This window comes from Rhamphochromis longiceps, linkage group LG19, assembly GCF_057381845.1.
Source record: "Rhamphochromis longiceps isolate RC_006_pf linkage group LG19, R_longiceps_female_GT1.1, whole genome shotgun sequence".
In the NCBI taxonomy this organism is placed as follows: Eukaryota; Metazoa; Chordata; class Actinopteri; order Cichliformes; family Cichlidae; genus Rhamphochromis; species Rhamphochromis longiceps.
Genome location: NC_140575.1, coordinates 30,180,977 through 30,208,201, shown reverse-complemented (window position 1 = coordinate 30,208,201; position 27,225 = coordinate 30,180,977). Strand labels below are relative to the sequence as shown.

General features: G+C 41.3%; 1 protein-coding gene across 3 annotated transcripts in view; it reads left to right on the top strand.

The window, feature by feature from the left end:
• The window catches only part of zfyve28 (zinc finger, FYVE domain containing 28), a 28,385-nt gene extending 1,179 nt beyond the window's left edge, over window positions 1–27,206 (top strand). The window contains exons 2-15 of one of the 3 annotated variants that reach the window (XM_085391212.1): window positions 7,806–8,398; window positions 16,858–16,998; window positions 18,960–19,097; window positions 19,275–19,477; window positions 19,612–19,701; window positions 19,801–19,890; window positions 19,973–20,074; window positions 20,164–21,651; window positions 21,850–21,945; window positions 22,650–22,813; window positions 22,903–23,019; window positions 24,894–24,998; window positions 25,133–25,236; window positions 25,335–27,206. In XM_085391212.1, the coding sequence (XP_085247338.1) occupies window positions 18,990–19,097; window positions 19,275–19,477; window positions 19,612–19,701; window positions 19,801–19,890; window positions 19,973–20,074; window positions 20,164–21,651; window positions 21,850–21,945; window positions 22,650–22,813; window positions 22,903–23,019; window positions 24,894–24,998; window positions 25,133–25,236; window positions 25,335–25,466 (2,799 nt within the window). In that variant the 5' untranslated portion in view covers window positions 7,806–8,398; window positions 16,858–16,998; window positions 18,960–18,989 and the 3' untranslated portion in view covers window positions 25,467–27,206. The remainder of the gene's footprint in view (window positions 1–7,805; window positions 8,399–16,857; window positions 16,999–18,959; window positions 19,098–19,274; window positions 19,478–19,611; window positions 19,702–19,800; window positions 19,891–19,972; window positions 20,075–20,163; window positions 21,652–21,849; window positions 21,946–22,649; window positions 22,814–22,902; window positions 23,020–24,893; window positions 24,999–25,132; window positions 25,237–25,334) is intronic. The other 2 variants (XM_085391210.1, XM_085391211.1) reach the window with 2 other exon arrangements.
• Window positions 27,207–27,225: the final 19 nt, after the last annotated feature.

Below are 27,225 nucleotides of genomic sequence, written 5' to 3'. Positions count from 1 at the left end.
GACTTTAAGAAAACATTGTTTTGTATTTGAAGCCTTAAAGACCACCAAAATACCTACCAGCTATTTTTCTCATGCAGTTTATTTAAAATATTGATTGTCTCAGCTCTGTATACCATTTGTGAATACAGTCTGAAAAAAGGCAAAACAATCAAATCCTGCCCGGGAAACACATTTGTCAGCAAAATCGTCACTTTTTGGGTGCGCTAGTAATGGATGTGCTGTGATTCCTTAAATCAAGCTCAAAGTGTGGAAACATGCCTGACACAGCAGAGGAAGTATTAAAGGCTTGGTTGCCTTGTTAAATGAACAGTTCAGTATATGCCAACTGCAGCACCTTTTAGGATGAGTGAACGTGAACATTTCTCTGGATTGAAAATTCTTGTTAACTTCATAGCAGTGTGTTTGTGTCAGTATATTGACTTAAGGCTTGCACTTAAAAGGTTAAACCTGTGTCATAGCTGCTGTACATTGTAAGTCTTTAAAGATTATTAAGCCTCTTAAACAAGCTGTTGACTGGTGGAGGTAACTGTTATTTCTTGGCATGCTCCTGCTTTACTGAAAGTTCCTCGATGATAATGTTCAGAAAAACCCTTGTTATTATGATACCTGTGATAAGAGGTAAGTCAGCTGATAGGTCACTGTGTGTTTGAACTCCACACTCAAGGAATCATCGGACGAAACAGCGGTGATTACAAGATATGCTGCATAGCTAAGCAGTTGTGATCACTCACAAGGCAAGCTAACCGAGCTTGAGCCAAACTATAGAGCATAGACCATGGGTGGGCAATTAACTTTCCCAAGAGGCCGTAGGAGAAACTGGGACTGTTGTGGACTTGCCCTACATTATGATTCGATTGGCTAGCAACAATGTGAGCAGAGCAACATAGTTCAGGGAGATTAACAGATGGAGTGGTGCCAGCCTGTTATGGTAAAGAGTGAGCTGAGCTGTCGATTTAAGTGCCAATCTATTTTCCTAGCTAACCTATGGCTTAAGATGCGTTCTGGGCACCTCCTAAGTGAGTTGTTCCGATCCCATAAAGAAGGGGTCCAGGGGCAGAGCAAGGACATGTTGGAGACATCTCTTGGCTGTTTTAGAAGCACTTCAGTGTTCCCCCAGAAGAACTGAGGAGGTGGCTGGAGACAGGGTTTCCTGGGCATCGCTGAAAATAAATAAAACGTAATCAATTCATGTTCAATGTAAAGGGATTTTTTTAGCCTTGGAGGAAGGGAGTTTCTACAGTTCATTCACACATTGGCAATAAAAAAAGTGTTTAATACATGAAAAATGCGTTTTGCATCCGAAACCTTTAAAAGGTTTGGCAACATGTATTTCCAATTGGGAGCATAAGTAGAGTATAAGTCAGCCTTCTTGATAATAGAAAACTGCTGAATCACATCATCATTGGGTAATTATAATAAGAGCTTTTGCAACAGTAGTGTCACACAAGGCTTAGATAAAAGGCCTCTGATTACACTTTGTCCACCTGTTCTGGACCACATACACACACCTGCGTCATTCCCTGTTCCTGAGTCAAACTGTATTTGCTGTCGCAGCATTTCGGTGATCTGGGGTCAGGCCAAAGTGTTGGGGTTCACCAGAGTATTGTTACATTCGTAAACGACTACTGCCTCTAAAGTGCTGAGCTATTGCATCAGTGCCTTTTCTGCCAAATCACAGCTATGGTAGGATTGAAAAGAATTACGCATGAGTCTGTGGGATTTAAATGACCAGTTCTGCCTCAAAGGAGTGGGGAGAGGCGCTAAAAGCTTCTACAGTTGTGCCAATCAGCATGAAAAGGCAACAGTAATAAAGAAAGAAAGTTCAGATGACTTTGGCACATGGTGCTGAAGAGGCACTTTGCTAGCCAATAGTTGTTTAATTTGTTCTAAGAGAAAATATTTCTGTACTAATTAAAATCTGTTTCCATCCCCCATATTTTGGCATTTATTGTCAAACACCACATTGCATTGTCATTTCCATCAACAGTAAGTGGTTTATCACTGAACTATGCTCTCCTGGAGATAGAAAAATGTTGAATCAGCTTGTTCCTTTGACTGAAGCAGAGCTATTGATATTTCCATAGCTGCTCTGTACCTCTAAGATAAGTCACACAGAGCAGGACTTTTTTTGCCCCTGCCACACAATCCCTTCTTAGTCAAACTCAATGCATTAGTTCCTGGACAAGATGAATGTGTAAAGATGGATGTCCTGCTAAGAAGTACGCATGGGTTGGAAGGACATAATACTGCAGTATTGACAGGTTAGGCTTTCTACATACTTTGTAGATCCTTAAACTGGTTGAGCTGGTTTTTATGCAGCTAGTTAGCAACCCAAATATCTATAAAGAGCTCTCCTACCTGGTGTGTTTTGTAACTCAAGTTATATTTAGTGTGGAGAAGAGTTGTAGATCAAAAAGATAAGCTTGGAGAAGGATTAATAAGAGTGTGCTACATTGCACATTGCAGAAAACAAAGCCAAGACCAATGTTGGCGAGTGTTTCCTCACCTCTCATCAAGTTGCACAGTGACTGATTACAAAAGACAGGCGGCTAAACCTGGGCATTTCCTCTGTAACCTGTGTTCCTCTCTGTGCTGGTATTCCATCAGGCATTCAGGAGCTGACCTTCAGCTTCACACCACCTCATCTGTCAGTGTGACGGGGCTCACAGGTCGCACCGAGCCCAGTGCACGCACCCCATTTTGCAGCACGCTACTAATTTTGCCCCTCTCCCCACAGGACATTTTAATGTGTAGATAGCTCATACTGCACTCCTCTTTATCTGAACGAAGCAGGTGATAACTTTTGTTTATAGTGTGCTGCTGCTTAATCTTTAGCATGGAAACAGATTAGCTTTTAGCTCGCAACACATCAAACATCAGCCAATGAGGTTTCCTCTTGGCAGATTTGATTAATTACATCATATTTCTAATAACTACTAGTGTTATTTAACAACAACAGTAATAGTCATAATACTGACAATAATAATTTCATTTGTACAACACTTTAAAAAAACGTAACAGTTTGACTAAAACCACAAATTAAAGATAAGTACACACACATATAAAGACACAGTCAGCAATGTCATTTTGCAATTATTCCATCATACACACATTAGATCTGAACTATGGCCCAAACTAATAGGAGGAAGATTAAAGAAGCTAACCGATAAAAATTAATTTTCAGCAGGTATTTGTTGTTGGGCTGGGGAGAGCTGCTCCAATGTTTGAGTCAACATTCCTGCATAAAAACTCAGAGGGAATTTTATATAACAGTAAACAAAGCTTGCATGAGATCAAATCTCTCGAAACTATGCATTTTTTATATAAAGAACAATGCTGTAAAATTATTAACATGTAAATGAAACACGTCAAGGCAGGCAAGTATTTATCATGCTCATAAATCACTGTCAAACCATCATATGAGATACTCTGAAAAAGTTTATTTACACCATCAGAAAGACAGCGAGGCGCGCTGACAGCTGACGGTTTCGACAAAGAAACAGATTTTTTGCTTTCCCTTTGTTCTCTCTTTGTTGTCGGCCGTGTGGGCCCTTCTTGAAATGCATCATTTGAATTTGATTTGAAAAGAAATGTTCATGTATGAAGAGGTGGCGATGACACACAAACTAACAGACGCATCTGTTTGGAAAGTGGGAAAAGGCACAGTCATCAGACTTGTGACGCTTCACATTCTGGCTTTTTAAAAGACCAAAACCTAACACAAGTTTTCATTCCCATTAACACAGTTGTTACTAATACATTTATTGAATTATTAAATGGCTTCTAGGAAGAAGAGTTGAAACGATTAATAGAAGCAAAAAAAAATCTGATAAATTTTCAGATAATTAGATAAATATTAATTCTGAATTGTTGCTTTTTAAATAAAACACTGGGTTTATGTCATTTGAAGATGTCAGCTTGTGGTCTGTGATATGATGATTTTCATCGCAATGTTTATGTACAATGCAAATATTGATAGTAGTATATATCTTTGAGTTTATGCTGGTCAAGAGTGCATTTTTACAACTTTGCTTCTTTTTTTAGTTTTCAATTTTAATCTTTATTCTGTCTTTTGTAACAAATGTGTAATTACATGTAAAGTATTTACATAATCCTTGTTTGTACCTTTAATTCATTTGATTTCGTTTTCTTGTCAATATGCCTCCAACATTTAAAATTTTATTACACTTCATATATATTCTTATCAGAGGGAACCATAGCTGCTTATTTATTCTGTAATAATTGCTCCATGCTCTCGCTGTGCTTGTGTCTGGGGTTAGTCTTTGCACAGCCAGTTCTGCATATTTGCTGCAGACTGGTGAGCAGTGGTCACTGTGGTTTCATATTTAGCCCAGTTTCTGGAGTTCCTTGTGGACATCCCATTCTGCTTACCCAACAGCCACGTGGTAATTGATTTGGTGTCAGCTGCTGGGATTTAGAGAGCTGACCCTAGTGCAGATTCAGGCAGGCCAGGCAATTGAAAGCCTTTTTAAATTCATTGCAGGACTGTAAGCAGAACCCAAGAGGTGTGAGGGCACGATGATTGAAGGAAAGTAGCCGTGGAAAACAGTGAGATTTTGAAGTACCACAGAGAATCAGCAAGTCTCAGTCCTGACTGAGGGGGATGTACACTTTTCTGCACCCTGTTTTTATTGGCATTGGTACCTTTTAAATTGCTCTCTTCATTATCATTGATGAAAAACATCACGATCACCTTTGTCTGTATTTATAAGTTTGACTGTTCTTGGAATTACCTGTAAATGAAGCGCCACCCCTCATGATTTGGCTTTTGTCTTCCCAGCAGAGGATGTGAGTGACAGAAGGAAAGGAGAATAGTAGGCTTGTATTTCTAGGTTAGATTTTGGATTTGGCTTTAGTTGAGAATAATGCAGCTTTTTATCAACACTGTAGGGGTTTTTCTTACTGAATTTTATAACTAAGAACATTCATGCTTTACACACTCTTTGCTTAACTGTTTAAGTAATTATCAGATTATCAGTTTGTGTCGTTTTTTCTGTAGCTTTTATGTACTCAAGGCCTCAATAGCAAGAGCTATTTTTTTTAAAGATTGCGCAAACTGGTATGGTTAAGTTAAAATGAAAAGAGAGAGCACATAAATATAATAGTGACAATAAGGGAAACAATATGAAAATCTATAATTTCTTCTAGACACAGTAATGCTCTGTAATAGGTAAAACTGTTTTTGAAGAATTGGAAAGATACAGATTAGTAGTTTGGCAGCTGTAATGCATGAATGTAACAATGATGGGATAAATAAAATATATCTTATGTTATCCTAAATTTTAAACTCAGACCACAAGAAATAACACATTGGATGTTTCAGCACCAAACCTATTGTTCTTTTAGTTTGCTTTGCTTCGCCCTTTTATCGAGTTCACCTAAATGGGGATTCAGTCTGGAGACTGCTGGTTTTCCATCATCTGAAGCCTGCCTTGTCCTCTTCCTCTAATGTTTTGGGTCATTATCTTGCTGCAGGGTGAACCACTGACAAACCAGTTACTTGTGTTTATTTGTTGCCATCCATATTGAAGCATCTAGTACTAAATCCCGCTGTGCAGTATTTTTCTGATAATACACAGGTTGTCCTGACACTTCCTTTGCACAGACAGAGGGGTTTCTAACTAACCTTAACCCTAACCTATGGAAGCATCGGGTTCCAGTGTTTTATTTATTTTCATTGCTACAAAAATGCCGTAAGATCATTTTAAAAATAACTTTTTAACATGACTTTTCCGTTTATTTCTTTTCATTTTAAAAATGTAGGATTTTTGACGGCTATGAGCAAAGCACCTGCGAATGAAGTACCCTCCCCCACACCTTGGGCTTTGCCTACCACCTGCAGAGGATGGGAGAGAAATGAGGGAGAATGGCCAGTAACTTGGTTGCAGTCAGAAGTAATGCCGTTCTTTATCAACACTAGAAAACTTTGCAATGTTTCAAGGCCTAATTTACTTCTGGTGCTAAAGGGAGGCTTTAAGTTAATGCAGTTCATGACTAACAAAACAGTCTGTGTTCAGTAAAAGTTTAGCAGTTTTCCACTTACCTTTGTATCATGTTAATCTAAATTTTAATGCTGGGTATGCATCTAGCTGTTTTGCAGTGACGTTGAGGTATCAGGAGTGGGCTTTTAGGTATAATGCCATGTGCACAAGCATGATGACTGGCATAAATGTAAGCTTAGTTTACGCTTGCAGTTGTTACCTTTGCTCATGGTGGCATAAAAAGTAGTCATTATTGCTGATGACCCAATGTCAGGTGGTTGTGTGTTTAATTTTGTAACCTGCATCACGTGGCATGCATGCAAACTGGTTGACGTGGCGGCATGAGTCTATGTACTGGTCTTCCTTTAAAAGCATATTTACAGACTATCAGTTGGATTCCCAGTTGTCACAGAAGCTGTGCTGGGATTGCTCAACCAAAAGGAAAATGTGCGACTGTCTACAGAAAAGTGTAGATAAACCGATAATTGTCGCTGTGCTTGCATGACATAGTTCCTTTATATCACCTCTTCTGTTGCTATTACAGTCGTGTAGCATATACTTTTCTCAGCAGTGACGTCTGTCATTTAGAGGTAGACAGCAGTAAGTGAAGCTCAAGTATAAAAGGTTACAACGCTGCGTTGATGTCATAATTGCTGTGCGCAATAACTGATGCATCAGGCATAACCGCAGCTTTAATCTCCACCGACGCCAAACAGAGGTGTGTGTTTGCCCACACAAGTACTGTAGTTATCCCGGGCTGTCATTGTGTGACATCCTGGACAATACTCATTCTCATTCAGTGATCACAACAGTCAGTATGTGGACAGAATTAGCTCGATTGACTTAGAAGTGTGTGACAAAACTACGGGGAGGACGTGCGTTACCGGACTTGCGTGTTGATTCATTAAAATCAGGAAAATTCTTAAAGTCTGGTCATCGCAGCATAAGAAAAGGGTCTGAGCATCTCCACGAATGCTTTCATCTGATTGGGACACCGAGCGATACATGGAAAAAAAAAAGTTGTGATTTTATCAAATCTAAAAAAGCGTTCCCTTCTCTAGCCTTGATCCAGAAAACATTACCGGATTGTATAACCAGATTATTTCTTGCATAAGAACGCTGAGGTTTTTGGGACGAGGGGTGTCCCCATGTGTCACCACATGACCATGGGGGGGTGGGATACTGAACAAGCCCCAGGGCCACCTAAATCCTCAGTGCACTTGTGTGTTCACTCTGCCTGCTCGGACCATGTGCTGGGCACATGCTTGGGTCATTGCTGTAATACAACACCGGATTATTTCCATCCCTCACAGAGCAGACGGGCTCATAGATTATGTCATCAGCCCAGATGGGTTGAGCACTTTGATAATACTGAGTCAGTGCACTCAGTTAAGTTGGTAGCGTGCTGTGGACCCAGATCAACTTTCAGCTGGTTTGTGCAGAAATACTCCTCAGACATGAACACAGTTAAAGATTTATGTATTAAATATCTTAAAATGTGGTATTTATGGATGAAAGCCGACTATCAATAACTCTGAGGTAGGAAGGAAACTCCTGACGCGAGCTGAATACGAAGGGAATGACTCAACATAACTGGAAGTAAATCAGCATAACACGGCATTCTTAGAAAGATTATACTTTTTATTCTGCCAAACCTCATATAAATAATGGTTGCAGAAGTTTCCTTGTTTTCTACCAAAAAGATTGGCTTGCTCTTGCCATGGCTTTTATGCTGAGTCCTGAATAATAAATAAGGTGATGAACTGTTCTCAGCTGCTTTCTGTTTTTTCTTTTTTTTGCCAGTCTGCCAGCTGACTGAAAGAAGCAGAGTGAACTGGTTTCCCCCTACAATATTTGCCTCTGATCGTTGGAAGGAAGCCAGAAGGCAGCAAATTGAGCAAGGTTTCTCATAAGTCCCTCAAGTGGGCTCAATGTGCATGCACCGATGCTATGGATGCTCATGAAGCATTAGCCTGACAACCGTCATCATCTGCACAGTCTGAATAGGAATGAAATCAGCAGCTCAAGAAAAGAGCTGGCTGAGATGATCAAAATGCTGATCACACAGCGGCAGGGAACTTTCAGTAGCACGTTTCAATGAGAGTCACGCCGACACCGCATGTTATTGATGTTAACGTTGAACAAAAAAACCCAGCAGAAATTCAACTGAGTCATTGTGAAATGATGTTTGAGGGGTTTTTACTCTAATTGTCACTCTGGATGAAATCTTGGGATCTTGGTCACCTAAAATGATGAGTTTCTGACCGCAGTGGATGGAGATTTAGAGTCATCCCAGACAGAGGGCACCCAGGACAAGTGACAGCAGGACTATAACAGGAGAGTGGCACGCCACAGGGGACAAGAGCCAAATCTGCTGAATCATTTCCTCACGCAAGGTAGAGCTGTCATTGGTGTTGAATGATGATAACACAACTCACGAGTTCGGGAGTCAAACCCCCAGATGTTTACAACTTTTATACCACGATATGACTCTGCTATTTTAAGGAAATTTTAAGAGAGATTTTCACAGTTATTCTAAAACTTTTAACAATTTTCTCTAAACTTTCAAAGTTTTTTTTATGTAGGCAGATGAACGCAGGCGCTTGTTTCCAATGGATAGCTTGCCTTTTTTAATTTTTGTTTGCTTTTTTAGAAGAGCCTGTAACATCATCATTGACTCATGACGCATGTAACAAAGTATATTACCAGTGGAGACTGTGGATCTGAATCTGTGACAGAGGACTGATCTGTGTTTTATTACTTTCAAAGGTCTGGAAAGCTTTTTTAGTGAATAAGTCATCGGTTTACTTTTAAAGGCCAGTAAAGCTATTTCAGTGAGTATGTCATCAGTTTCTAACGAACATGTGTTCTGCTCTCCAGTCGATACCACTTAACTACTGAGTGTAAAAGGGACCTTGCAGATACATTATTATTTTTAAATGTAGTTATGAGTCTTTTTTCATCTAGTGGGCGCTAATGTAAAAAATAATTTGGGTTTTGCCTCTCCTGGAGGGTGTCAGAATATACAGCATGTGCAGTTAAAATGTTTGTAAGGTCCTAAGTCCACTCCTACTGCCTGAAACTCCTTGTTTGGAGTCCAAGCTTTTATTCCATGACTTATCTACATAACCATGTGCCACATTTGCATAATGCCTGTCTAGGCACGCCTAGTTTGGCACGCCTTCAGACAGACTTGTTTCAGCTGTGAGCATTTCATACCAGATGTTGCATTGTTAGTTGGAACAATGAGTACAAGTCTTGAAAACCCAGGAGATCACTTATAGTTTTAATTGCAGTGTCAACACAGCCACCCATTTATTTTCTTCCACTTATCCAATTGAGGGTCGCAGGGGTCCTGGAACCTATCCCAGTTGTCATGGGGCAGGAGGCGGGGGATAAATCACACCTACAACTAATGTAGAATCACCAATTAATGAAGCCATGTATGTCATTGGGTTGTGGGATGAAGTGAGTTACCCCAAGAGAAAACATGTTTACTCAACACAGAAAGGCCCCTGCCTGAATTTGAATCTGGGGAAAGAGATTCACGTCAAAAGGCTAAAATGGATGAGATGAGATTAAAGGTTTTGGTGCAGAAGATTTTCAGGTTTTGAAAATGGGCTGCTGTAGTCTGTATGTCTTTGTAATGGCTGCATTAGTCCGATAATGTTGTGTCTGTTCACATGTAGCACATTATAACTCAACTAAATTTAAATTCACTTGAGCTGGTGCAGCTGTCTTAAAGGTTTTCACACTAGTGTCAGAAAAGGGGGCTGATGCAGACGTCTACACTGCATGAAATTCAGTCCTTTCATACCTTTGTACTAACTCTTATTAAATTATTATTCAATGCTGTATGGTTCTGTAGACCAAACAGCTCACGCATTCCTGCCTTTACCTAAATCAGCATGCCGTGAACACTGCTTGCCTTTGACTTATCCCCCATGATGCAATGCTGCAGGAATGTTTCCTCTTGTGTGAGGAATGCAGCAGGAGGAGGCTATAGCATGGTGTCTGTCTCAAACACTTCTTTTCTTCCTTCTTCAGCGTTGGCCTATATCCTTCAGAAAGTCTCCAACTGAATGCCGGCAGACTGTGAGAAGTGTTGTGTCCGGACTAGAAAAAGGTCTTTCACTGTCCCCCACTCCTGTTTCCTGTTTGGTCATTGACATTTGTATCATAGGCTCGCTCATTGTTGTTCAGTTGTCCAGTCGAACTGGCCTGTCTTGCCACTGCTGATGTCACAGCTTTTCTCTCTGTTCAGAGGTCGAATTTAGACAAAGAGGATAAATACCTCATCTTGCGATCATTTGGCTGTATTCCTGTATGAATAATATTTCGTTTGTGTTCATTTACCATTAGCCTACACATTCAGAGACACTTAGATATATATATATATATATATATATATATATATATATATATATATATATATATATATATATATATATATATATATATATATATAAAAACACCCAGCACGCCCTGCGGGCGGTTTATCCTTCAAGCTCGGGTCCTCTACCAGAGGCCTGGGAGCTTGAGGGTCCTGCGCAGTATCTTAGCTGTTCCCAGGACTGCGCTCTTCTGGACAGAGATCTCCGATGTTGTTCCCGGGATCTGCTGGAGCCACTCGCCTAGCTTGGGAGTCACCGCACCTAGTGCTCCGATTACCACGGGGACCACCATTACCTTCACCCTCCACATCCTCTCGAGCTCTTCTCTGAGCCCTTGGTATTTCTCCAGCTTCTCGTGTTCCTTCTTCCTGATATTGCTGTCATTCGGAACCGCTACATCGATCACTACGGCCGTCTTCTTCTGTTTGTCTACCACCACTATGTCCGGTTGGTTAGCCACCACCATTTTGTCCGTCTGTATCTGGAAGTCCCACAGGATCTTAGCTCGGTCATTCTCCACCACCCTTGGGGGCATCTCCCATTTTGACCTCGGGACTTCCAGGTTATACTCGGCACAGATGTTCCTGTACACTATGCCGGCCACTTGGTTATGGCGTTCCATGTATGCCTTGCCTGCTAGCATCTTGCACCCTGCTGTTATGTGCTGGATTGTCTCTGGGGCATCTTTACACAGCCTGCACCTGGGGTCTTGCCTGGTGTGATAGACCCCAGCCTCTATGGATCTTGTGCTCAGAGCTTGTTCTTGTGCTGCCATGATTAGTGCCTCTGTGCTGTCTTTCAGTCCAGCTTTGTCCAGCCACTGGTAGGATTTCTGGATATCAGCCACCTCCTCTATCTGCCGGTGGTACATACCGTGCAGGGGCCTGTCCTTCCATGATGGTTCCTCGTCTCCCTCCTCTTTCTTGGGTTTCTGCTGCCTGAGGTATTCACTGAGCACTCGGTCAGTTGGGGCCATCTTCCCAATGTATTCTTGGATGTTCCTTGTCTCATCCTGGACTGTGGTGCTGACACTCACCAGTCCCCGGCCCCCTTCCTTCCGCTTAGCGTACAGCCTCAGGGTGCTGGACTTGGGGTGAAACCCTCCATGCATGGTAAGGAGCTTTCTTGTCTTTATGTCAGTGGCTTCTATCTCCTCCTTTGGCCAGCCTATTACCCCAGCAGGGTACCTGATCACGGGCAGGGCGTATGTGTTGATGGCCCGGATCTTGTTCTTACCATTCAGCTGACTCCTCAGCAGGTACTTGGTGGTTGCAGCTTTTCTAGCGGCCTCTTCATGGTTCCCATTCGCCTGCGGGATCCCCAGGTACTTGTAACTGTCCTCTATGTCTGCAATGTTGCCTTCTGATAGATAGAGATATATATATATATATATATATTTTTTTTTTCCATTACAGTGATGCCAAATACACTCATGAAATGACAGAAGCATTTATTTATTAGCTAAACATCAGTATCAGATGATATTCCCTTTAACCCTTTATCACCCAAGTTTCATGCAGACCTGATGGACTTATCTCATCTTTCAGGAACCATATGAATTTTCTCTCCCTCCCAACATAGTCAAGGAGTAAGGTAATGTGAAGCTCACATGGTAAAAACTAGGCGGAGCTGGGGATTTTCTGTCAGTGTTAAGATAGCAGTGATTACTTTGTGCTACCGTGATACACAGCTTATCTCTGTAAAGCTCATCTTCTCTTCTTTCCTAAACTGTTTTGTCACTTAAAAAAATGGTTGAACAAATGGTCATTTAAAGATTTAAAGAGTGCTTGTAAAAAATGCTCACTCAACTTTGGACCACTAAAAAAATCTTGATAATCTTAGAATTATGACTTTTACTAACATTTAATGGCCTTTTCCCCCAGAAGTCTGCCTTTAGTCTCAGTGATCTGACTTTTCCTGTATAAATCTACCATTTTTCTCACAATTTGGGTGTTTTTATCCTCATAAACAGATTGAAGTCACTGAAAACATTTTCATTCATGAAAATATTTTTAGTATTACCCTGGATTTATCATGTATTCATTTATAGTCTATGTAAGTAGGGTGTAAAGCAACCTTGTTAAGGCCTTCTCTGCTCCCTGCTTCCATCTTATTCAGTAAACATAACACGGCATATGAAACATTGCATAAAAATTCACACACATGAACAAAATGTGCTGGGATATTATTGATTTTACTCGTAGCAAGTTGAAAAGCTGTGTTTGGATACAAAGTGGGTGTCGTATTGGCAATGACAAACATCTGCCCTACTGAAAGAGCCCTAAGCTCGAATTGAAATGCTGATCTGCTTCACTTTAGTGCCGCTGTTCTCCAGTCATCTTAACATGGGTCTTTACCTGGGAAAGACACATTATCTTCCTTGTGATTGCATTGTCATCTAATAAAAGTTTGACCTTGACAAAAAAAATGTACAAAATGTTCTTTTATTGTGCGCTACGTGTTAATTAGGATTGCCAGGACGTGTTTGGTTACTGCTAATAACCTTTCTAGAGCAGCATGTTCACAGTAGTTTTTCCACCTCGCAGTAATAATGCGACCCAGCTGTAGGAGATATCTCTGTTTTCTTCTTGCTGTTTGTTTCATTATTAATGAGCAAGAGAGTGAGGGAACAGCACCATGTATCATATTCAGAGAGAGAGAGAAGCACGCCTCCATGGGGAGAGCATCGTGCAACAGGAAACACTGCAAACTTAAGGGAAAAGATCCTGTGAGAGGTTCCGATAAATACCAGTATTCTCTGGTTTTTCACGTCATAAAAAAACACTTCCCGTCAGTGCACAGCAGGCAAATGTTTACTGGTGCAGCTCTCTCTGCTTCCAGTCTGCACAGTCATGCTGGCCTTTTGAGCTCCTGTGCCATCACTGAGGCTGCGTGGTTTGTGATGATGCACATCGGTATGTGGTCGCCGTTTTCAGAACCATTAACCTTTTGGTTAACAGAAGCCCTTCGCAGGATGTGTGTGTATGCGTTTGTGCACACTTGAAATGGAAATTTGGTATCTAGATTGTCCAGTTAAGTTTGAATTGCAATTATAGATGAACCGTTGTTGTGTTTCCATTTTTTTAACGTATCTTTTTCTGCCTGGTGTGTTGTGGCTGTGTGTGTGTGCTTCGCGCTAAGCTTTGAAGTGATTTGCTGTGTTGTGCGTTTTCGCCACAGTGAAGAGCACATGGCAGGAGATATCCACCAGCGCTAGGCTCTCTAATTACACCTGCTCTTCCAGGGAGCTTTTATACCACAGTACTGTGGAAAAGTCTTGCGCCACTCCTCATTTCCTTGTATTTTGCTTCCAAGGAGCCAAAATTTCTTGTAATTTCTTAAAGTTGCCTTAAGCAGTTTAGTTAGTTTTCCACGCTTTCTGAGGGTATTTCAAAACGTTTTTATTTTCACAGTTTTAACACAGTTTGATGGGCGTGAAATAGTTTTTGCACCAACAATGTAATTCCCAAAGATATATTATCTGAAAACATGACATATCATGGCACAAAGAAGTGACAGGGCTGAAAACTATGAAAGGTTGTTGAACAGTATCTGAAAGTCAAGTCTTTAAGCAAAGACTGGATACATGGCCCAATAACCGGAGTGAAAATCAGTGGTTACATGTCTTATGGAGTGATGAACCCAAAATGTTAATTTCTGGGTCAAATGTATGGAGGAGATCAGGAGATGGGTACAACAGTGAGTGTCTGTAGCCATCTCTAACACGGTGGAGGCTCTGTCATGGTTTGGGTCTGTCTTTCAGCCAGTCATGTTGGGGATCTTGTCAGAATTAAAATTATGAGTGCAGAAAAGTTATTGTCAGATTGGATCCACCATACAGTACGATCTGGAAAGCAACAGATTCATTATTCAATATGACAATGACCCCAAATGGAGTAAAATTGTTCCTGGATAAGAAAAAAAATACACACACAGGAGCCCCAAGTTCAGCATTATTGAAGCAGTGTTGGATCATCTTGATAGAGGACAGAAAATGTGGCCAAACGTGAAAGAACAACTCTGAATGCCCTTCATATGTTTGCGCCTCTAAACACTGCTCAGATTTCTTATTTTCCTAACAAAACTTAAAGAAATAAGGTGTGGCTCAAGACTTTTGCACAGCATTGCTTATAAACCTTTGTTAGCTCCTTTTGTTTAGATTTTAGCAGGGTTAGTCATTTATTTCCTCATACTGTATGTGTTTGTGAAATGTGCGTATGTACGAATATGAATTTCTATTGTATTTCTCACAAATCAATCCCAGCAAATGGGAAAGCAACCTGCGTTACGCTGGCCTTTACAGCGCCCTACTTACCTGATTTTATTTTTGTCCCTAAAGATCAGCAGTATGTTGGTTTGTTATACGTCCTCTGTGTCCTGTTAGTGCTTAATTGCTTTGGCGTGACTTCTCCCTCTGTTGTGCTCTTTTTATTTTGCTCCTTTCGTGTGAGATTAGCTCCTGTATGAGAAATGAAAAGTTGCCTTGAAGCGTTAAATTGACAGCTGGGTACAAAGTACGTTTACATAAACACTCCACCTGTTAACAAAAGGTTAAGTGGTAAAACAACATTAATAACAACAGAGATTTAATACATTATACCACTGACTTGTACAGCCTACGCAGAAAGTGGTAAGATAGAGAACAAAATGTATTTATACCTAGAAATCCACTGTGCAGTCTACAAGTGGTAATGAATGAATACAACATACAGTTCTCTTACTTGATTATTAGTTCCTCAGTAAAGAGTTGAAGAGCAAATTAGAAAATATTTTTTATTACTTTTACTTGGTTTCCTTTCTATTTGCAGGGTGGTTCTTTATTGTAACTATGCTTCTTGGCAATAAATCTTATTCCACTTAATTCCCTTAAATGTTGCCATGTTTAAGGAGAAATAATAATCAGTAATAATCAACCAAACACAAGGCTCAATGCATACAGTTAACAAGAGAGAGAGCATACAATGATGAATAATGATCTACACCCTGTAATGAAAGTAATATAATTAGGAAATCCATTTTGAATCGTGACATCATCTTTCAGCTAGAAATCTGTTTTGTTTTTTTGCTCAGCTGTTAGAAATTCCCCCTTCAAACCCTGAGTGTGAGTGACTCACCGACCCAACAAATCCATCCAAAAATCTTGTTTAGCTTCAGTTGTATAACCGTAGCGTTTTGTTAAGTGAGCAGAGCGTCAATTTTTCTGTTTTTTAGTAACAAATGTCTGATAAACGCAACACAATGGCCGCTATTGGATGACTTCTTGTGTTTTATTTTTAGGGCATTTTAAACAGCACCAATTTTGTTATGAAAGGTTAGGTAACACAGGTGTTATTAATCATATTTAAACCCGAGCAGAACCTTCGCCACTGTCGTTAGTAACACCTGTGTTTCCCTGCTGCTTAATGTGAGAGGGTTGCTGCGAAAAAGGCCTGTGGTAAGATGCATGAGTGTCTGTCTAAATCCAATCCAGGCTAACACTAAGACATAACCATAAAGTGTGCACTGAATGCTAAAGTCAGTTTGAGTATATGTATCTTCATAAGAATGATCACAAAAGCCATCGGTAGCGATCATGCTGTTAGCCCTGTGACTGGCAACCTGTCCAGAGTTGACCCTGAAGAAGATAAGCTGTTAAGAAAATGCATGGGTAGATGATATCAGCGACTGTTGTGAAAGTAAAAACACAACAGTTACGTGACATATTTTATATATCGACATCTGGGTCAGGAGTCAAACATCTTACCAAAGTGTCTGAAGACTTCCAAGTCCTTGCTTTACCTTGTCTGTATTGTTTCTAGTAAAGGTTTTGTTGTTTGCTTTCATGTATAGTGATTTCTTCTGTAAACACTGTGCTTTTTATGACATGTAAGATTAGGTCAGATGACTTTGTGCCTTGTGCCCCGTCCAGAACCAGGCGGGGTGCTCAACCTTTTTGAACTGCTTGCTTTGCCGCTAAGTTAATAATGTTTACTAAATGAAAGACATTCACTAAAATATTAAATGAACACTTCATGGTTTTTTAATTGTCTGACAGATTAACATTCAGAAACTACTGCTCTGGGGGATCAAATGCTTTCTGTCTTTAATAATTCCATTCAGTGCTTATGTTTTAATACCCAGAATACTCAAATATGCCTAAAGATGGCCAATTATATTATATTATTTGCAGAAAATGCTAATATACTAGTATAATACTAATATGCTAATTTTGTAGCTAAGGCTACCTTTATCAAAAAGTGAGAAGAGGCTTTATGTGATGGATGAGGCACAATAGTTAAACCCAGGAGTGAATAGAAATAATACCCCTAATCTCTATAGATGAACGATGGTAAGAAATAACAGTCAGTGATAAAAGGATAGATACACATCATAAAGTAATTGAAACTTATAAGCTTATGCCATTTACATTGCCTTGCTTTGATTGTCAAATACTGAAATTACTGCTTTGTGTTTCTGTGCAGAGGACAGACCCTCAGCTCTTGGCCCAGTTCTATTACGCCGATGAAGAGCTGAACCAGGTGGCCACAGAGCTGGATAGCCTTGACGGCAGGAAGGACCCTCAGAGATGTACCCTGCTGGTCAACCAGTTCAGATCCTGTCAGGTTGGCAGATAACAAGCAAAACTTTCACTGTCTTTTATTACAAGCAATGCATGTAGATACGCGAATCTGTAATTTAGGTAAATTAACCCCGATTTTGGGTTTGGTTTTGATTTCCTTTGCTTGTTTTAATGTAATTTACATGATTTCCTGACTCTAACCTGATTTGGCCTCTCAACTAAAAATAAAGACAGCCACTATTATCCCTTTCCGGACACAGGCGCGGTGATATGACTGTTGCCTTAGTAAACACTGCATGAAACAGTCTTGCTGATAAGTGAGATAAGTAGACTTTGCTTGGAAGCCATCAGTTGACACAGTTAACTTTGCTCTGATAACACAGAGCCCTGTGTCACGTGGGCTCTCTGTAAATGATTACCGGAGTGGCTTCTTTAGAAAGAGGCATTTTATAACCTGAGATGATTTCCTTTTGGGATTAGAGTTGGTTTATTGGTCTCATTTTAATCTTCTGAATATAAATCAGGTTGAATCTGAGCCACAGAACAAGAATCTTAAGGTGTGAATTCATGGTGGGTTATTTATGTGCTCGTGCAGCGCATTGTTGCAGGTTTTCATGAGGTCAAGGCTGAGAGGAGATTAGCGGGTGATGCTGGGCATGAGTGATGGCTGCTATGCTGCGTCATGCTGAAAGACCTAGAGGTGGTAGGGGAGGTTTTCATGTGACCTGTTGTGCCTTAGCCTCCTCCCCACTGGCAGAGCGCACGGGGAGAACCACCTAATAAGGTCATCACTTGATCCCCGACTGTTCTCTTTCCTCTCCATCCTTCCCTCTGCCGTGCTGCCACCTTTTTTTTCTTCTCCATTATATTCTCAATTAGGCTGATTTTTAATTAGTCTCTGATTTTTTTCAATGAAAATATTTAACAGCCATTCCTAAGCACTTATACATTTAGAGAGGAGGCTTTTTAGAGTGGCTTCTCTCAAAGGCATTAAGGTTTTTTTGAGAATGACTGAAGCAGCATGATACCCCATAGCCCAGAGGCCCTAAGAATAGAAAGCAAGTACATTCAAGCCAAAATGTTGTGCTTGAACCTGCCACTGCAGCTATCAGCTCTTATTCATGGACCTCTGCGGGGGTTGCTGGCATGCTGCTCACATTATGTTGGCACTGCTGTTCTTACAGTGTGGCCTGCTGGAACAGGTGTGCGTGTGCCTTTCAAAATGGACAAAGATTGAGATGGATGGAGAAACATAAGAGACAGGCAGAGAAGAGGCCAGATGAGGACAATAAGGAGAGTGAGATGGGCTTAAAAAAAAAAAAGGAGGAAGGAAGCTAGTCTTGTGTCATATTCAGGGTGTCGCTGCAGTCGCAACTCCTGAATACGTGGAAACAAACATAAGTGAAGGTTATCACCAGTGTCCCCTGCTGGGAGGCGCTCACAGACGTTGAGGTGGCACTTGGACCGGCCCCAGACACATATGCAGAACACAGCCATAAAGGAATCAGTGGTTAAGCTCTCCCTCTCAAAGCTTTTTAATCTCTCTCCTCGGGGCGAGCAGAGAAAGACGCAGTGCTGTGCCCGACAAGATTACAGTGCACAGTGCAGCTGCGGTTGAGTGAAAGGCTCATTGTAAGTCATTGTTATGGCTGTTGTACATGCCAGCGGCACATAAGCTCTTGATTAGCTCTTGTTGTATGTGACAGTGCATTTTCACTGCTGGAATTATGTTTTTATTGAAGGAAAATGTAGCTGTGAGGGCCATAATGGTCTCATGTGTTTGTCAAGTTGTTCCCATTCACGTCCTAATCAATGGTCCTCAGACACTGCGCTATAATGGCCTTCTTGAAAGGGTGACCGATGTTTAAGCACGGATTATTGACCAAGATTAGTTAAACAAAACAAAACAAAAAAACGCTTTTCAAGAACAGACTTTCACTCGCTTGTGTTTTTCTCTGCCACTAGTTCAATTTAGTTTTCTGTCACTCCCGTGTTCATCTGCAGGACAACGTGTTGAACATCATCAGTCAGATCATGGATGAATGTATCCCCTTCGACCGGGCCAACAGAGATTTTTGTGTCAAGTTCCCCGAGGAGATTCGTCATGACAACTTGGCAGGGCAACTGTGGTTTGGAGCCGAGGTAGTGTATTCACAACTTCATCAATCTGGGAAAAAATGACCTTTCTCTGGCTCAAAACAAAATGATATTTAATTTATTTTTTTTTCACACACTGAGTTTTTTGAATGCCAAGTGTGCCATCGTAAACAATTTAATTCTCTGTGCATAATTATATTATCTCTGCTTGTTCCTGTCCAGTGTTTGGCTGCAGGCTCCATTATCATGAACAGGGAGATAGAGAGCATAGCTATGAGACCCCTAGCTAAGGATCTTACTCGCAGCTTGGAGGAGGTACGCAACATCACCAGAGACCAGGCCCTGCGAGACCTCAACTTGTACACAGACCGCATGAAGGACGCATTGCGACATTTTGACAGCCTTTTTGCTGAGTTTGAGCTCAGGTAAAAATAGAGACAAGACTTTATTATCAGTGGTATGCACTGGGTTAATCTAGATTTATCGTCCACTTAATGATATTTCTGCAAGTGTGCCAAAAAGTCATTACGTTCCACTTTCTGTTTTCTTCCACTGGCAGCTACGTGTCAGCCATGGTGCCTGTGAAGTCTCCCAAAGAATACTATGTACAGCAGGAGGTGATTGTGCTCTTCTGTGAGACTGTGGAGAGGTGAATTTATAGACAGACATTTTTCTGCTAAATAATCCTCTTCTGTGAAATACCACACAGAGATGATGCGGTTAATTTGACTACTTTTTTTAATTTCAGGGCCCTAAAGTTGGGCTATCTCACACAGGACATGATTGATGACTATGAACCTGCACTGATGTTTACAATTCCCAGACTGGCCATTGTGTGGTAAGTGTTGCCTGTCCTTTCACTGCCCTCTTTGTTTTCCATTCCTTTGCACCCTCTTACAGAATTTTAAACATGTTTTTAGTGGGCTGGTTGTGTATCCAGAGGGACCTCTCAACCTAGACCGAAAATCAGAGGATATGTCTGAGCTCTTCAGGCCTTTTCGCACTTTACTGAAGAAAATAAGGTAAAAGCCATGAATATCTAACATGGCAACAAATGTATTTTTTCACAGTTTATCACTATGCTCCAGCTATCCTGTGCTGCTTTTTTCAGAGACCTGCTCCAGACCCTGACTAAGGAGGAGTTGATGACGCTAGAGAGAAACTTGTGCATTTCTCAAGAAGGGGAGTTGTCCACAAGCCAGGCGCTGGCCACAAACGGCGTACCAGCTCCAGTCCAAGAGAATCACTCGTCCTGCAGTCCTGCTAATGAAATCTCCAAAAGGGGGAGTGAGGGAGAAGAGGAGCCACCGGCTGCGCTTGTCTGTCCCAGTCAGGAGGAAGAGTTGGCAGGAGTGGAAAAAGGCTGGGAGGAGGTGGAAACTGTGAGGGGAGAGGAGGAACAGGAGCAGGGTTTACTCTGTGAGGAGGCAGAGGAGGCTGAGCTGGCATGCTCCATGCAGTATGATGAGGAGGAACTGGAGCAGCTCAACATGATGGTGTACCGCGTGGGAGACGAGATGTCGACTCTGCTGTCGCCTCCCAGCCAGGGTCAATCTCCAGCCCACGATCCCAACAGAGGACAGCCTGCAGGCTCCAGTGGGGTTTCCAGCACAGAGGTCTCTCCACGCAGAATCTTGGGGAGCCGAGGAAGGACGGGCATTTGTACAGAGGAGGAAGACAGGGTCTTCTTCATGGAGGACCTGGATGCAGCAGGAGAACACATCACCAGAGAGCCTCGCTGTTATGTCACCTCTCCTCCCAAAGAGTCTGCTCGTCCTGTGCAGCGCAAGCTCGCACCAAGGCCAGACTCGGTTAGGAACGGCTGGTTTTCTGAGACAACATCTGAGCAGCCTTGTCCACAGCCACGCAACCTGAACACACACTGCCCAACTGCAAAGTGTCCCCCTTGTACTAATGTCCCTGGTTCAGAACCTCTGCCTTACACCAATGGGTGGGACATGGGTTTAGAGGGGACAGCGTCTGAAACAGCTGAAGTCATCGCCCATCGTATGGGAGGCATGAAGCTGTCTGCTACAGTCATCTTCAACCCTCACTCACCCAGCTTGACAGAACTGGCTGTGGACAAGCTGCTGCTACCTCGGCCTACTCCCTCTGAGATTGAGCCCTGTGGCCCCCTGGTGGCCACTCACTGCCTGCTCAACTCTTGCGTCTGCTGTGGCAGCTGCGAGGATGGCCACGAGGATGCCATCACCACAGAGACTACTGGACTCGGTTTAGGGCTCGCTCTGGGATTGGACAAACATTGTACGACGCCTGCCTCCAGCGCTGTCATTCAGTCCTCTGCTTGTCGGCTCCCTCCTCGTCCTCACGAACACAACAATAAGGACGACGTGGCCCATTTGAGCCCTCCTTCCTCCCGCTCTGCAGAGCCACTCGAAGAGGCTCCTGGGCTGGGACACCAGGCTCAGGATTGTAGCTCTAGTGTCAGAAATGGAGCCTCCCCATGTAATCACCAGCTGAGGACTGAAAAAAGACATACTAGTGGCGGCCGACAGAGGGACAAGGAGATGGATAACGAAAATCCAGAAAATAAGGATATGAAGAGGTACACCAAAGAGGACAACAGGAGAAGCTCCAGGTGTGTTTCAGTTTCATTTTACAATATTTTATGTGGCGAACATGGACTCCTCCATGCTCCATTAACACATATCCAGTTTGTTTTGTTTTCCTTAATTCATCACAATTTTCCACTTTCTTTTCTCTTAATATTCATATCCGTTTGTTTTGTTTAAGTCTTTATATATATGCATGAATCTCTGTATTTGGTTATTTTTAGTTTTCAGAACTCTCCACTCAGCTCTGTGTCAGGTAGTGACTGTGAGAGTGTGTCGGTCACCACATGTAGTCTGTCGAGCAGTGCATATACACCCAGGTAACAAATCATTCATCCAAATGTGTGTCTGTCTCATGTTTGTGCTTACTTCCTGCTCACATTCACAGTAACTAAAGAAACCTTTAATGGCTAATTTTAAAAAAATGATGCATTTGTTAATTTGGGCAGAGTAAATGGTGTTATTGTGCATTTATTTCCACTTTGTATTAAAGTGGAGCTTCAAAGATTTTATTCCTGAACTCCACCAGAGTAGCTTTGCAAAGTTAAGATGGTCCTCATTTATTTTATTTTGGACCATTAGTTAATTTACTGTCTAAATCAAGCTTTTTTAGCTCCTCTCACTTTAAGGCAACTCCACTTTTGTTCTGATTGGCTGCCTCTTGCAAACAGAAGGTTTGAACTGAGGCTTTGTAGGGGTGCTGTTGTCACAGCCAGAGCTGTGTACCAGAAGTGACTATATTATGAGTATCCACTCTCATCTACATTGTGCAGTTTTCAAGAATAGAAAAAGAAAACAGAAGCAGAGCATTAAGAGCAAACTGAACCGTTTGGCTCTCAGGATGTCTCGTACATAGTGAATTTGTATGCATATATAAGAGGAAAATCAGGAAAAGGATAATTGGTCCACTTTAAATATGGAAATCTGCTTTTATTGATGTAAACTGACTGTGAAAATGATGTATGGACGTTTGGGGACAGATGTTAATTGATGATCCTTCACTGTGTCTCACCGCTCCCTTCAGTCCTGTCAGCAGTCTGACTCCCAGCTCAGGGACATCAGAAGACCCAGACCAGCAGGAGATCCAGCTGGCCGTACAAGTTGCCAAAGCAGCAGCCAGAAACAAGATCAGATCTCGTTTCCACAGCAGCAGCGACCTCATCCACCGTCTCTTTGTCTGTATATCAGGTATAAAAGCTCTCATTCTTGATTCGCTCTCTACTCACCTCTTTTTCTCGCTTGGCCTGATCTCCATTCTGTGTTTTTGTGTGATGCAGGTGTTGCTGATCAGCTGCAGACCAACTATGCGAGTGACCTTCGCAGCATCCTCAAGACTCTTTTTGAAGTCATGGCAACCAAGTGTGAGGAAGGAGACAATGATAAGCAGAAGAAAGGTCAGAAAGGTGTTTTTTGGTTATGAGATATTTTTAGTGTTACAATATTTTGCTTTCTCTCTTTAACAGACTAAAGACTGAAGTCAAAACAGCCTTTTGAATTAAGCAGAAGTAGTAACTAGTATTTAGTCATATTGCTCAAAAGATTAAACTTTCTTATAAAGATTTAACCAGTGGCCACAATATGATTTTCTTTTAATCAAAACAATGGATTATGGATCGTGTGACAGTGTAAAAATGAATGCTTGCATTAATTATGTGCAGAGAGTGATCATTGTTCACTCGAATAGCATCGTTTTCTGAAGGCAGCTGCTTTCAGTGAAAAGCTCTTTAAAAACACACCATACCTACCACCTTACTTAATGAGCCTGATGTTTCCCTAATGAGGCTCCATGTGAAAAAAATTAACTCTAAATTAACAGTGATAGGTGCGCACCCCCAAGTGAGCAAAAAAAGCTGCTTAACATAAAACAGAACACATTTCTGATCGTGAAAAACTGCTTGTTTAAAAATAAATAAATAATAATAGTTTAATCCCATTATAATGGGATTTAATCCCCCATTTGAAAAACAAAAATTCACAAATGTAGTCACTGGAGAGCATGTTCAAATACTGCTATTCTCTTTATCCTCATTGCCACATTTGCAACACCTGATATTTGCATCAAAAGTCTCAGTTAGATGCAACATAAATAAATAATAGCAAATGTTACTAGCATTTTAGCTCTTTATGGCATGGTTGGAAACTGACGAAAAATGGTGGTAGCTGGGTCTTTGTAAGGAATATCAAATTCAAATTCAAATTTTATTTGTCACGTACACAGTCATACACAGTACGATATGTAGTGAAATGCTTGGACAACTGCTCGTGACCTAAAGAGAACAAAAAAAGGAAAAGGCTATGAATAAGATAGGAAATAAATATGAAAAATTAAAAAGGGTAAATTTAACTAGGAAGGAATAAAATATAAATTAAGGTTAAAAATGAAATAACTGTACAACACAAATTAGAATGAAGGGTAAATTTAACTGGGAAGAATAAGATAAAGATAAATATATAAATTAAAGTTGAAAATAAAATAACTGTACAACAAAATACACAATACACAATATAGAACTATATAAGAATGTATGAAGAAATCTAAATATAAATAAATATATACACAATAACAGCAGCTGTACAAGTTTTAACCGGAAATGAAGAATATAGTGACCAGTGTTGTGCAAAACCAAAGTCCAGAAAGTCCAGTGTGTGTGTAAGAACCATATGTGTGGGTCAGTACTGTGTGGTGGTGTGATTGAGAGACCGTATCGCCTGCGGGAAGAAGCTCCTCCTCAGTCTCTCTCTCTGGCTGTAGAGTTAAATTTTCCTCGAGTTCTGTTTTCTTTAAATAAAGCTGTTAGGCCTGCACTGTCGCCCCAAAATTTTCTAGATGGCACCTGACAGGGGTGCAAGTGCACATCAGGCATGTCTTTTTACACTGCCAGCTCCCTAGTACACGCAGTGTTTTAGTGGGGCTTTTTCTGGTTGTGTCATATTGGAAAAATATGCTAAGAAAAATACACAACCACATCAAAACAGAACCAGGTGCTTGGCCCAAAACAAGTGACAAATGTAATAAAACGACAGCTTGCACAGTAATGGACACAGCAGTGCAATCTTAAATTGCATGCTGTTAGTCACATTATCTAGTCACTTCATCCTCCCATTACTGTTTCATATTAACAGTTAATTAAGTTCATATGTGAAAACAGCTTAGAAAACACTATAGGGTCTTTGCTAACAGCAGTTTTGCACTGTTGTTTATAACTGAGCTGTTAAACTAAATAACAATCAGTCACACAACACACATTTCTTCTTTTATGGTGTTCAGCGGGGCCTGTTATGCGCAGCGCAGTCCTGGAGGACTGTGCTCTGTGTCAGGAGATCATTTCCTCATCGGAATTGGCAGCCAAGGCCCGTGAGGGCCAGTTCGAAGGTCAGCAAATCCACAAACAGACCCACACAGATTTTTTTTGAAATGTCAGCCAGTTCCTTTCTCCTTCTCTCAGCAAACGTTAAGCTGGTGACAGCTCTGCTTTGTGTTTACTGTTTCTTTTTGGCTCTGTGCAGACCCTCCTGACTGGGTCCCTGATGAAGCCTGCAACTCCTGCATTGCCTGCAAGGCTCCGTTCACTGTTATCCGCAGGAAACATCACTGTAGAAGCTGCGGAAAGGTACGATCTGTTCGGTTTAACGTGAACTCGATCAAACTGATAATTCATGCGTTATCATGTGGATGGTAAGTGATACACTGCATGATGTGTCGTTTCAGATCTTCTGCTCTCGCTGCTCTTCCCATTCTGCTCCGCTGCCTCGATACGGTCAGGTGAAGCCTGTCAGGGTCTGCACACACTGCTACATGTTCCATGTCACGCCCTTCTACAGTGACAAGGCGGGCATCTGACCTCAGAAAACCATGCGAATGCACAGTCTGCCACAACAAGGACATATGCAACAGACAGAAAGCTGTGTACAAAGCAAAAGCAGCACTGCTCGGGTAACCCCTAATGGTCGTAATTGTACCAGCTAAGCATGGCCATTCAAAGATGACACGTCAGAAATTCCAGACAAAAAGCCACTGAATTCCGATTTAATATTTCTAAGAGATTCTGGTGTGTCAGCAGGTTTCTCTGCACCCACATGATGCACAAATGCCTGTACATGTTTTTTAAAAACAGGAAAGAGGAAAAGCTGGCAATAACAGATATTAAACTGGCATTGTGCAGCGGTCCTCTGTAGCAAAATCGAAACAGGCCTCCTTTTTCCCCCTCTTCTTTCTTATTTTTCCTTTTCGTTTTTTAGCTTCCGGTGTAAATGAAAGGACTTTGTGAAATATTTCCGATGCTTTAGCGAGCTTCCTATATTTGTGCCCGAACTGTCACGAGTCTTGGATTAATCAAAAGAATGTAAGTTGTGATCAACATGTAAATAACGGTAATTCTGGTAATAAAAACACTAAAATGTCTTCAGTAAACATTTGCTCTGCACTGGAACTGAAAAGCAACCTTCACCAGTCCACCAGTCCCAGTCAAGCAAAAGTGAACGATGGACGACTTTTATATTGAGATTCCTTCATGCTTTTAATGGCAGTGAATGTCTAATTCTGTATCACTTTGTAAGATGGAGTCTGAATTTCAACAAGACTGTCCATTCACCTCTCCACGGTTATGGGCTGTGCCCATTGCTTTTACTGTTGCACCACGGCACACTGAGTTTTCTCCGGGGACTCTCCTGCACGCTGAGATGAATAAAAGGGATTTCTTAGTCATCACTGTTAGGTCTGGAAGGCCCCCGAGTGGAGAGTTGACCTCTCATTACTCAGTGCCCTGATTAGCACCACAATGTGTATAATTTGCTTTGAACCAGAGGCCTTTTCAGGTGCTGGCCTACAGGAATACAGGCCCGTTGATACTCGCTGGGTTTCTCTTTCTCATGATGCTATAGTGCAATATTGTGACTACTAATTGCAGTGGGCCTCCACATTTAAGAGACATCCCTCTGCTGTTTGAAATGCATCTACAGGCCCTTTCAGAAGAGCAATGTTTTGCTGATATGTGTTTACACTGAATTATATTCATCCGTTCCTCTGGTGGTACTGACGGTCAGGACCAGATTACTTTTGTTCCCAGATTGATGTCATTTACTCTCGACTTCCTCTCTGCTCTTAAATCTGCTTCCACAGCAATGACAGCATACACAGTATCTTCCATAGCTACAGTATATTGGTTTGTACATTTGATTGCTCTCAAGTGGCCAAAATGGACCACTGAGCACCTGTTACGAAATATCACATCCTATCCATTCTGCTCTGGCTTAAAGCAGTTCCTCAGGCTTTACATATTAAGAATCACTAAATACTGCTGTATCAATCTTATTTTCATCAAAGAAACATATGAACTTACTTTGGAAAGGTGTGGTTTTTCTTTTATAAAGAACAAAAATAATGTATGAAGCTATAATTATCTTTATGTTTAAAAAAAAACATGGAATCATGCAGTAATTAAAGGTTGGGATATCATATTATTTCAGAGCTTGGTCTTATTTTCTAAAACTTCAGTCCATTTCCATGATGAGAGCTGTGTAAAATATTGAATAAATACTGTTATATAGTTTTAAATGCAATGTATATTGAAATAAATGATTTTTTTTCCTGTTTAAAAGTA